Source organism: Rhea americana, unplaced genomic scaffold, assembly GCF_003343005.1.
Source record: "Rhea americana isolate MKP2758 unplaced genomic scaffold, rheAme1 scaffold_203, whole genome shotgun sequence".
In the NCBI taxonomy this organism is placed as follows: Eukaryota; Metazoa; Chordata; class Aves; order Rheiformes; family Rheidae; genus Rhea; species Rhea americana.
This window is the reverse complement of record NW_028186184.1, coordinates 175,643-187,352: the sequence shown is the minus strand read 5'-3', so window position 1 is coordinate 187,352 and position 11,710 is coordinate 175,643. Positions and strand designations below refer to the sequence as shown.

The window sequence follows — 11,710 nt, the reverse complement described above, 5'->3', positions numbered from 1 at the left end:
AAAGGCTCTGTCAGCTTCCTGAGCTGTAAATAGCATTCCAGCCTCTGTCAATTAAAACAGAAGGTCTTGGGCCAAGTATCCTATTACACTGCCATCCCACCCTCTTCTGCTTCCTCAATCAGGTGTGCTCTTGCCTTGCAGCCAAATCCCTGGGGGGTAAAATGTTGTTGCTCTTGCAAACCACCTGCCCCCAGCAAGGAACCTGAGACAAGCCATACGCACAGAGCTCTCCTGGCGCAAATCCTTGGGGTCAAACCTTTCCATGGCTTACACGGGCTGAAAGGCCCCAGCCTTCCTYGCTGGGCCGGGCTGGGCGCCCTCTGGTGCTGCCTGCAGCACCTCCAGTTTGCTTGGAGGGGCTTCAGCACATTACAACCTGTCGCAGTACTTTTTCTCCCCTAAAAGTAGGTCTGCTTCGAGCTTTCTTACACAACAGCTCAGTAGACCTAGCCGTGGCAAGGCACCCTCTGCTAAGGGCTACAGTGGCAATTATGAGCCAAAGTGCCCCCAAGGAGCACATTTGCCTCTGCTTGGATGCATGCCCACCCTCCTCTCCGCTACTTACTCAGTCATTACTCATGTGCTGCTCAAGCAAACACATATGGACTGAGGCTAAGGCTGATCGCTGCAGGTATTAGCAAGAAATATTTCTGCCATTATCTCACCTGCTTCCTCTCTGAGGAGCAGGGGAAGAGAAGGTAGAGCAAAGGGCAGAGTGACCAGACAGGTGTGCCCACGCAATGAACACCTTGTGTCTCTGTGTACGGGCATTCCCATGGCAACTCTGTGCAATGTTGTACCTCCACTGCTAAGAGCCTAGCACAAATCCTGAGGAGGAAGGTGCAGGCACGCAGATACCTGCGACGTGCCCCTTCCGGCCCCATCAGTCTGACAGCCCACAGATGTCAGTCAGTGCTTCAACCCAGTGATTTCTGGAGGGCCCCGAAAAGGCCCTGCTCGTTGCCAGGGCCCCCGTCGGGACCCCGATTTGCCCCCCCCGCCCCGACCCCCGCCCGCCCACAGCCACCGCCTACGGGGCACGGCAGCGCCGCCTCTCCGCCCCACGGCGGTCACCCCCGCCCACCGGCGACCGTTAGAGCCGTTGGGGGCGGGGGGGGGGAGGGGGCTGAGGCGAGGGGCGCGCGGGCGGCAGGTGCGCATGCCTCGCCCCGCCCCGCCCGTACCTGCCGCGGGGCCGCCCCGCCCCGCTGACGCCGCGCTACGTCCGGGGCCGGGAGCCGCGGCCGCCTATAAAGCGGGCGGCGGCGGCGGGCGGCTCCTCATGGAGCGCTGCGCGCCGCCGCCGCCGCCGGGTTTCGCGATACCCGCGCCTCTACCCGCTCCTGTCCTCGCCGCCGCTACCCGGGACCCCCAATGCGCGCTGTGGCGCTGCTCGCCGCGCTGGCCGCGCTCGCAGGTGCGGGGGGGGGTAAGGAGGTGCGCGGCGGCGGCCGTTGGTGACCGTTGGTGGGAGTGTGGCGGCGCGCGCGGCTGATGGGGGCGGGGAGGAGGGTCGCGCGGCGACCGTTGGGGCGGTGCGTGCCCCGTGCCCACGACGCTGCCTCCCCTCACAGGGTGCCGCCTTGCTGCCGCCGCCTCCTCGGCCAACGCCACGGAGCCGGAGCGGCGCGGAGGGCCCGGCCCGCGGGAACCCCTGGCCCGCGAGGGCGAGGCGGTTTCGAGCTCCGACTACGAGGAGGATGAGGAAGAGTACGAAGAGGCGGCGCCCGTCCACCAGTACCTCGTGGACGACTTGATCCGCGGTGAGTCGGTGGTCGGCCCCTCGCGGTAGGAAGGGTCCTGGGCATGTGGGCCGTGYTCTGGCTGCGAGCCACCAGCTTTTTGTGTCCTGGGTATGCTGTTGGGCTGCTGCATCTGGCTTGCCACCTATGGAGCACAAGTGCCTTTCTTCTTGCAACTGTTGCATTAAAACTATGCTGATGGGGATGATCACTTAATGTGAGTGAAGTTAGGGTGTGTGAAAACTGCAGGTTTGCTGAGTGCCTGCAGTGCTGCTGTTCTGATAAACCTGAAAGGAGGGATGTGATGGGCTCTGCCACCTGTCCAGTATGAAAGCATCAGCAAGACTTCTGGGTACTGCTTGGCATTAAAGTGGGGTTTTGATCAGACTGCCTCCTCTGCACGAAGACTCTTCTGAGCGCTTTCCTGTTGCTAGCTAGCTTGGGTTGAAGTTGACTAAAACTTTCTGGGGACAAGCAGAACCTCAGGGTGTTTACAGAACTGTTTATCCTGGCATCTTTGAGGCAAGATTGTGCTGTCATAGCTGCTGTGAGAATTTGGTCTAAACTGGCTACCTCTGAACTCTCAGATCTGAATGGCTCAACTGTTAATAATATGGGGGTGGGAGGACCTCTTCACATCTGGCCCAAACATAGTTGTGTAAGATAAATCGTATAGGGTGAGGCTGAAAAAGTACCTGTAAGTGATTTGCGTGTGAGCAGACATCTGCAGACTGGCACTGTGGTCATCCAGCGTGGGATCTGTCTGCTATTTTTCCTGCAGAAACACCCAAGACTTGAATGAGAGTGAAAGAGCTCTAAGGTGTTAGAGGGACTGTGCTTCAGATGCACATCTAGGGTGCTTAGAGACTTATGCTGAAGTTTTCAAAGAGTTCAAGATGTTCAAGGGAGATAGAAATGTCAGTTCTTGAGCAGCTTGGGCTGCAAAACTACTGGTTTGGTGGCTTAAGGGTTGTATAACTGCACAGAAAGCAGGATTGTTACCAAGGGTGGTTGGTTTGTAGAGCAGCTGTTCAACTTGGCATGAGGTTTATCTGAAGTCTTCAAGCTGTTATCATTCAACTGGGGATGGCTTTCTTCCCTGTGTGACTTGCTAACAGGGACACTGAGATCCAACTAACAGGCTGACTCTTGAGGAGGGATCAGTGTGAACTACTTCAGCTATGAAAGTGTGAACCAAGTGTCAAGTCCAACTGGACAGAACAGGGGCCTCCACAGTTAGCAAGTTTTTGTCTAGAGTAGGAAATCCGGCTGCAGGAATGGTGTTCCTCACATATTTATGACTTACACCATTTAAATCAGACCTGGTTGCTGAAGGCCTTTTTACTTTTAAGTAACTTCAAGCCAGGCTTGTTGCTCTAGAACTTAAAATGATCAGCTGTCTAGACAACAGTCAGCTGCACCTTGTTTGTTGTACAGGCTCTCTTGCTGCTAGCAATACAGAGTTATGAAGTAGTCAGATGAAGTTGCATCCTATTGCAGTGATTGCCTATATGCATAGTTCTTTGGAGAAAACAACAATCCAGGAGTTACTCTGATTGTCTGCACAGCACAATAGAAAAATAACAAGCTTGGAAGAATACTGCTAAGAGCATTACTGTTATTGAGACCTGTTGAAACTCAATTGGATAATTGTTACTCCTGTCCTGTTCCTGAATAAAAATACCTTGCACTGAACTTCCTTTATGGCTAGTAGTAAAAGGATGGTCTGTGCAGAGAACTAGTGTTTTACTAGCTTGTTGTGTAATAGTTTTCTTAGCTTTGACTGTTAGGTGGCTGTGGTGCTGAGGACCCTTAGTCATTAGGTGGCTTTAGTTTATTTGAAATGAAGGAAGAGTGCCTTTCCTTTGAATTTTAAAGATACTAGGTCACCAGCCTTTTAAAGATACTAGGTCATTAGCCTTTTAAACAACACTATTCCAGAGGTTTGCTCTAATTGAGATAATGAGGGGCAACAGTAAGTGGCAGAACAGTCTCTTGTGGAGTATAAAGCTTTCACTCCTTTGGAGCTCTTGGCATCTCTAAGTAGGAGAACTGGAAACAATCTCCTTSTATACTAAAGACAGCACTGCAGGTTATTTGGGAGGAACAAGTATGCTAACTGGGATTGCAGACTGTCTTGCCTCTACAAGTGCCCAGGACTATCTAGCAACTTAAAATACCTTTCATCACTGATGCGGATAGCTGAGAGCAATGGAGACTGTTTGCCTTTAGAGACCATATAAAACTACCGGATGGCTTTGCTCAAGGTGAATTCATAATGTGCTTTCTGAGTCTTTGCTTGAATCTGTGCAATTTCACTCAGCTATTTAATCCATCTGGAATGCTGCAGTCCTTGAAGTCTGCTATTCATCTCTGGAGGCCCTCAGCCCATCTTCTTGTGCTGCTATTTGCGTTGCTCAGGACTTAATGGTGGCGGAATTTAGCTTAATAAGCCTCTAAACTTATTGCCCTTGTGCTGGATGCAAAATGCCCATCAGTGTGCTCATTTGCATCCTGTATTTTCTAGTTAGGCTTTTCTGTAGTGACCTCCAAATTCAGTGATTCCATATTAGCAGAAATTAGCTGTTTAGCTTTGCTAGACTGAACCATCTTGTCCTTTTTTTCAGTTGAACCTGTGGTTAAGCCCAAGCCAACAAAGAGGGGCAGTGAGAAGAATGCTGGCAAATCAAGAAGGAAGAAAAACAAGGGGAAAAACAAAAAGAAAGGGACTCCCTGTGAAATGGAATACAAAAACTTTTGCATCCATGGTGAATGCATATACCTAGAACATCTCCAAATGGTGACCTGCAAGTAAGTTAAAAGTACCTTGGAAGTTAGATGTGATTTGCATGAGCTGGTATCATATGAGGGATTAGAGGAAAAATCAATGTCAACTTGGCATAGATCCATCTCCTGCAGTATTTTGACTGAGAATCTTTCTGCCATGTAAATTAAATGATGATGGAATCTGAGATGCATAACAAGCCACTGAACTCATCAGTTGGTCATAAAATCAAACCAAAAGAATGAAAAGGTGTGTCTTCCTGGAACATCACGCCCAAACTAATCTTGACTTGTTGAAATGCTGACAAACCTTGTGTTAGAGCAGTGACTGCATTTCATGAACATGCTCTAAAGCTAGTATCTAGAGATTCATGTGAAACTGAAGATGTCTAAGTCAAGTTTGTGTGTGTGGGTGTCCTTGGCTCCAGACAGCACCAGAGCTGATAGGAACTTGTGTTGATGTTTGCTTTCAGGTGTCATCAGGATTTTTTTGGTGAGCGCTGTGGTGAACAGTTCATGAAGACTCAAAGGAAGAATGATGTGGCAGACTACTCGAAGACTGTATTGGTGGTGGTAGCTGTTCTGCTTTCAGGCATCAGCTTCATTACTGTACTTATCATTGTAATAGTGCAGTAAGTATTATTCTTTGTTTGCCTAGCTTGAGGAGGGCTTGTGTCCAGTAATGCCCAAATTGCATGCTGCTTATCTGAGTTACCTGTGCAGAAGTTGTCCAAAAGGGTCAAGTTCCTCTTTCAACTTGGATAAGTCTTGAGGGTAGAAGTGAGATCTGTGGTGTTCAGATGTAGACTATTTGCTTATCCTCTTTTGTGATTGGATGTGGGCAGCCTGTGACCTGTGTCCTCTAAAACAAAAGCCTTTCTACTCTTGCTGCAGTAAATATAACTACAGTGCTTCAGGAAGTGGAGGAGGAATGTTAATGCTGATGCAGTGGAGTGTTTTCCTTAATTCTTGTGGAGAAGTCTATGAGGAGTAATATAACTGGCTCTTGCACTACTGTTCTCCAATATGTGGTACACAGCTGGAGGGCAGGAAACAAATGTTCAGCTGTCCATTTACTACTGGAGCTTGCTGTTCTGTTGGGGAAAACCAAACAGGGGGGAAAGTATTGTTAGTACAAAATCTCTACTGCTTGTTTATAAGATTGAGGAAACAAGAATTTGAGAATAATCAATTGTTGGCAGTGCAGCATGGCAGGTAACCGGAATCCGAGCTCCTGCTGCAGACAAAGAACAGTTCTGGGTAGGTTCTTCAAGCCTTGCATAAAATTCTTTTCTTGTATCTGGTAACAAGCAGTATGCAGCTACTTGACTTGTCTGCCTGTTCTTGCCAGTGTGTTTTTGAAGACCTGAGTAGACATTGGTAGTCTGCTCTGGAAATCTGACTTCAGTTTTATCTGAGTATAGGAACAGTCTTTCAGTTCTCACCCTGCAACTCTACTACAGTAGAGCTTGGGATAATAGAGGCAAAACTCAAAAGTTCAGTCTAATTTTAGATCTTGGCAGAGTGACTGAATTGGGTACACATTGTACCATTTCCTGCCATTCAGGAAACAAGGTGTGCATTTGTTACTTCACTGTTGCTTCATAATTAGATCTGAACTTGAGGAGTCCTGGAAAGAACACTGAACAATACTTTTCATTCCTGATTGCYATGAGTAGCAACCAGTTCTGTAGTGCTGTAAGAGCAAGAAACAATTATTAGGTTCTAGAGTGATCCAGATTTAATAGGACAAACTTAGATTGTTTGATTCAAAGTCTGAATTTTCACTAGCTTGAATCATGATGCTCATTCATCTTTGCCTTCCTCTAAAGAAGCTAGGTGGTACATCTGGAGCACCTACTAGATGAGAGTTGAGAAATTCAGTAAGCAGTTTTCAGGGTGTTAAAGGGACACAAGCACCTGAAGGTCCCTGCTACAAGCAGGGCTCTGCTAGGGGAAGGAGGAAGGCAGTCTGGTCTTAGAAGCTGGTTGCTAAAGCTGCCAGGAAATCTGGATCAGCAGGGCTGCCCTGTGCCCCAGAACGTCTCCTGGTCCTTTGCTCAGCTTCAGCAATGGAGCCTCTTCTTGCTACTTAATCAGGCTTGAATGAGGAAGCTCCAGCTCTGTGGTGTTTAACTACCTGTGCCTAGCCCTGGGACTCCTTGATGTCAAATACTGTTTCTTGCCAAATGCTTGAAAAACTGCCTTGCTTGAAACTTCCTTGTGCTGAGGAATTGCTAGAGGATTCAAAGGACTTAAAACTGCAGAGGATGTATGAACTGGTAACAAGAGAATGTATGTCTAGGTTCAGAATGACCTCTAACATGCRCTAATTCCACAGGGTCAGGAAAAAGTGTCCTCAGTATGAAGAAAAAGAAGAAAGGAAAAAGCTTCGACAAGAAAACAGAAATGGCCACATTGGTGTGTAAATGAGGAAAAAGCAGGTATGAAAGCTGTCCTGTAGCTCCTTTCAGTCTTCCCAGACTCGTGTTATGCACATGAGAAATGCATGCTTTTCAAAACTAATGTTAGCTTTGCTTCATGCTAAATGCCTTGAAACAGCAAGATAACATAAATGACCTGGTAGCTTTGAGTTCCCAAACCCACCTGAGGTCAATTTTGTGAATTCTTTCAACTTTAACAGTATTAATGGCTTCCTGGCTGTTACCTTAATCCAAGAGAAGACAAGAGTAGAAAGCTGTACTGAAACTAGTAGAATTCCTTTGGGAAAAGCTAATATCTGGACAGAGTGCAAGAAACTGGCTGGTGGTGAAGCAGCCAGGTGCATGGCTGGACTTCAGAAGTACTGAGCATTTTTGCCTTTTTTCTCCAGGGCATTAGGAAGTCTGCAGTGCTTAGAGGCTACAGGCAAAGACAGATTTGCAAACTCAATGAGTGCTGTATATATAGCCCCTCAACCAAGTTTATACTTTGCTCACAACTGAGTGCGAAAGCACTTTGATCTGCAGATTCCTCTTGGGAGAAATGTGCCTTTCAGTGAGGAAGCAACTTGGCATCTTTTTTTTCCTCGCAAAAGCATTAACACAAATGCAAGGACTTGCATTGAACAGGAATCTACTACAGATTGAAGGAAGAGCTAGAAGGGGTCCTCAGGAAAAATCCTGACTTGCAGTTCTTTTTTGCTTCCCTCATATTAACTACGGAGCTTGGCTTTATCTGGCAGCACTTACTGTGTCTTTCTCAACTTGTCTCAAGCTAAAGAATTTCTAGTGAAGTGTCGCTGTGTGTGTGCACACATCTGTACCTATGTGTTTTGGATGTAGTTTGACCTAGTTCTAGTGCAGAGTGCTCATGTCTTGAATCATGACTAATGTGCCTGGTCTGCCCCTTACAGAACAATTCTAATGTGGCCACTGCCAAACTACAGGGTACCTCTGGCTACCTGACATCCACCTGGACAATGGGCTGGAGCTGTTGCCACTAAGCCCTGATTCATCAAGACAGGCTGCTGCAAGTAGATGTCCAGCATGCCACTTGCTGATGAATAACTTGCTGGGGAAGACAGTTACTGCTACATCTTGGCACAAATATGCAAGGAGATGCCACTGGAGTAGAGGACTTGCTATCAAGACCTGCTAGAGACTACTGCTACTGAGCCCTATCTGATCAGTGCTGGAACTCCAGTTTCTGCTGTTATGTGGATGGACTTTCTTCTGGTTGCAAGTCTCCTTTGACAGCTTTCTATAGGAGACAACTTACTGTGGCTTTCAGGAATGTGCAAGGTGGTGGAGAGAACCTTCTCTTTCTTCTCCCTGAAGTTAGAGAGACTGAGCTCTGGATATCTTCTCCCACTAGACCTCAGTGGGCAAAACCTAATTCTGCTTTTGAGCTCCCTATTGGTATCTACTTCAAAGAACTTCATCTCTAGTTATGACTTAAAGGTTTTTGGTGACAGATCTGTCAGCCATACCTTGGTTCTGTTACTGTACATGTGAAAAGTAATTGCTCTGAAATCAGTAGGACTTGTGAGTAGAGCTATCCATTTGTTTGTGTGCTAACATGAGTTAAAACTAGTCTCCTCAGGATGCTGCAACAGTAAATAGGAAATCTGAAGTCTTCCTCTGAAGGGGAAAACCTATGCTCAAACTGATAAGCCAGGACACTATTGTTAAAGCATTTATCAATTAGCTATGGACACAGAGCTACTTCTGTTACTGAGGTATTCCATGCTACTTTGAGCAGCACTTGAAGTAAGGATGCTTTGAATATGTCAGTTGAACTTCACCAAGAACCTGTTCCTCTGAAGAACTAAATTCCTGTACTAATACTCTGCAAGTAGTGGTCTGTGCTCTACCTTCTGGTGCAAAGAACTCATCTTACCTCAGACCCTTCTGGCCTAAGTGTCTGTAGTTTCTTGAACAGTCCATGCAATCTTGAGCACTAAGTATTGAGTTCAGTTTATTTTTGGAAGAATGTGCTCTGTTTAAACAGAGTGGAATTCTTCTGTAAGGAGCAACATCATTAAATGTCAAGTCATATCTGGAAATATGTAAATATTTATTACTGTATTTAATATTTAATGTTTCCATAACAAACTTATTTATTTTATAATTAAACTTTTTACATAACCTTTGCATGATTTTTTTTTCATTCAAGAATACTTTCAAATAGCTCAAGCTAGAGCTGTGATTCTCTTCTRGGCAGAATTTAAACACTTCAGAGCCTAGGACAGGGCTGGGAAGAACTATAACATGAAAGCTCATAGTGTTAAGCACAAGTGAGCTGTTTGTAAACAGCTGTGTGCAAATGCAAGATTTGTTGGAATAGGAGGTCTGATCGAACTACAAAAGCATCTTGAAGCTACTGGACTAGAGAGGCCAAGTGAGTTACTTGCTTGGAAGCAACATCTCAAACTGAAATTTGAACAGAAAAAGCCCTTTGCAGTGGAATGGAAAGCTGGAAATATTGAACAGGAGTGTAATCTTTATAGTCAGAGTGAATTTGGACAGCAGCTTGAAACTTCATCTTACATGAACGAGGAAAGGCAGAATAGCTTCGAGCTAATGACTCCTTATCCATAAAGGGAGCCTCAGCCTACACAGTCTACCTTTTGATTTCTCTGCATCCCCAGGTAACTATTTTCCAGCTCTAGGCTGGTGCCCTCTCTAAGCATATCCAAGTGAGCTGAGGTCAGTTTCCTAAAAGTAAGTATCAAAGTGATAAGGTCTACATTAAAGCCATATTTTTAAGATGAGAGTTCAAGAAACTTGTTTTGAGGTCCTACTATGGCTTACCTTGGGGCAGATTGGAGGGGAAGAATGTTTTGCAAAGAAACTGATGTTGTATACTCAAGTGCATGAGTAGAACCACCAAGACTGTTTGGCCTCTTGACTAAGCCTCCTTTTATCTCAGACCCTGACTCTGAGACGAAGCTATATGTGGCTGAGGTGCAGGTAAATGTATTGCAACATCTCTTGGGAATATTACAGTACTTCATTCCAGTGAACTTGCTTTATTAACAAGGTAAATAGTACTTCTCTATGTGGCTTTTCCACAGACATTTGCTATTAGAGCTCTGGCAAGAAAAGCTGTTTCTGTAACTCATGCCAAGTTTTTTGCTTTGGAGTAAACAAGTTCAGTCTCAGTGGTAGCTGAGCAATACCCTGATGAGACTCAGTGGATTATAACTCTCACTTGAAAACAGACTCCTTCCACAAGCTCTTTGCACTGTCTTCTCTAGAGTACATACCATGTTTTCTACTTGATACACTAGACAAATATCCCAGAATGCTGAGCTATCTGTCTTCCCTCTAACTTGATAGCCTARTAGAATTGAAGTTACTTAACAGATGGAATTTATGGTTTGTGCTGTAATATTTTTCATACTCTTGTAATTACTGAGTGGACTGGAGCACATCTCCCAAAAAATGTGCAGTTAGGTGCCAAGACTGAGCAATTTTTAGGAGACTAGACTCTAGAGAACTTGAGTYTTGGTTGGAGTTGTCCTGACTCAAACCTGAACTCACTTCAGTAATCACATAGGAAAATTGCTGCTGTGTGCCTTAGCCCAAAGTTTGGAAACAGTGGAGGGCAGATTTCCTAGATGATGTCCTTTTCTCTAGGCATTCATGTTAGAGTCAGATTTTCTGAAAAGTTTAGGCAGCTAGCAACAGTTTTGTAGAAGAAGCTTTTGCTATGGGTTAGTCACACCTGGTGTTGGTATAGTGCTTTTTCTGTGGGAACAGAGCTCTTCTGTGTCTGCAGAGATATGGAGTTTAATAGCTTATAGCAAATAGGTGTATTTTTATTAGCAAGCAGTAATGTTTTTCTGCTTGGGCTATGGCCCTGAGTAGTGACAGCTTGTTACTACCTTCTTAATATGAACCTGATAAAGAAGCAACGTCAARACCTAGCATGTCCAGTGGATTGCTTTGCAAACAAAAGCTGAAGAGTGGATCTATTGTGTCTGGTAGTCTTTTGCTGTCCAAGGATGCTATCCTTGTGATGAGCAAATCTGATCTGCTTCAGTGACACTGTAGTGCAAGGCCCAAGGGAAATTTTACTGGTGGTCCTACACAGGCAGATCTGCTTTCTAGGTTATACATCTTCTGGCTTTCAATCTGCTCCCCTGGCCCTGGAGTTGCCTTAGTTCTACTAAGCATGCCTAGGTTTGCAGTTCCACATCTTATTACTGAGTTTAACCTTCCACTGGTAATACTACTTTGACAGCAGAGTTTTTGTATCCTTGTCACCTGAAGCTGCTTCTCCTGAGACCTGGAAGGATAGCTTGATGTCTATTGTGCAATTTTGTGCCCATGTGGCTGATTTTGCAAGGTGTTTTTGGTATCCAGTTCAGTGTCCAGGAATTCTAATAGTGTGAGGGTTGTGTTTGCATAATTTCTTCCCCTTTCTTAAATATTGTTTTCAACATTTGACTTTTTAAAAAGCTAATTCCTTATGCTATTTTATCTTCTGTGAATGTAGCATTTTTGCATGTTTTACAGTTGTCTATGACCAGGAAAGTTTCCTGTCTGCTTTTGAACTTTATTTTCCTTTTCTTGCTATGCCCTCAACAACTTGCTTCTCATTGAGAGCACTAGTACATGTTACTCTGAGTCTCAGCCTTATGTATATTATAGGATGTCCAGTTCTTCTCAGTGGTAATGTACAAGATTTTTTTCCTGCTGCTTGTATAGCTAAATCTAGATACACATGGACATCTG

The 11,710-nt window shown here is 45.5% G+C and overlaps 1 protein-coding gene across 1 annotated transcript; it reads left to right on the top strand.

The window, feature by feature from the left end:
* Window positions 1-1,374: 1,374 nt before the first annotated feature.
* AREG (amphiregulin) lies at window positions 1,375-9,024 on the top strand. The gene is made up of 6 exons (XM_085304134.1): window positions 1,375-1,417; window positions 1,575-1,763; window positions 4,370-4,553; window positions 5,000-5,158; window positions 6,868-6,970; window positions 7,882-9,024. The coding sequence occupies exons 1-5, from the start codon at window positions 1,375-1,377 to the stop codon at window positions 6,953-6,955; spliced, it is 663 nt and encodes a 220-aa protein (XP_085160260.1). The 3' UTR covers window positions 6,956-6,970; window positions 7,882-9,024.
* The last annotated feature ends 2,686 nt before the right edge of the window (window positions 9,025-11,710 follow it).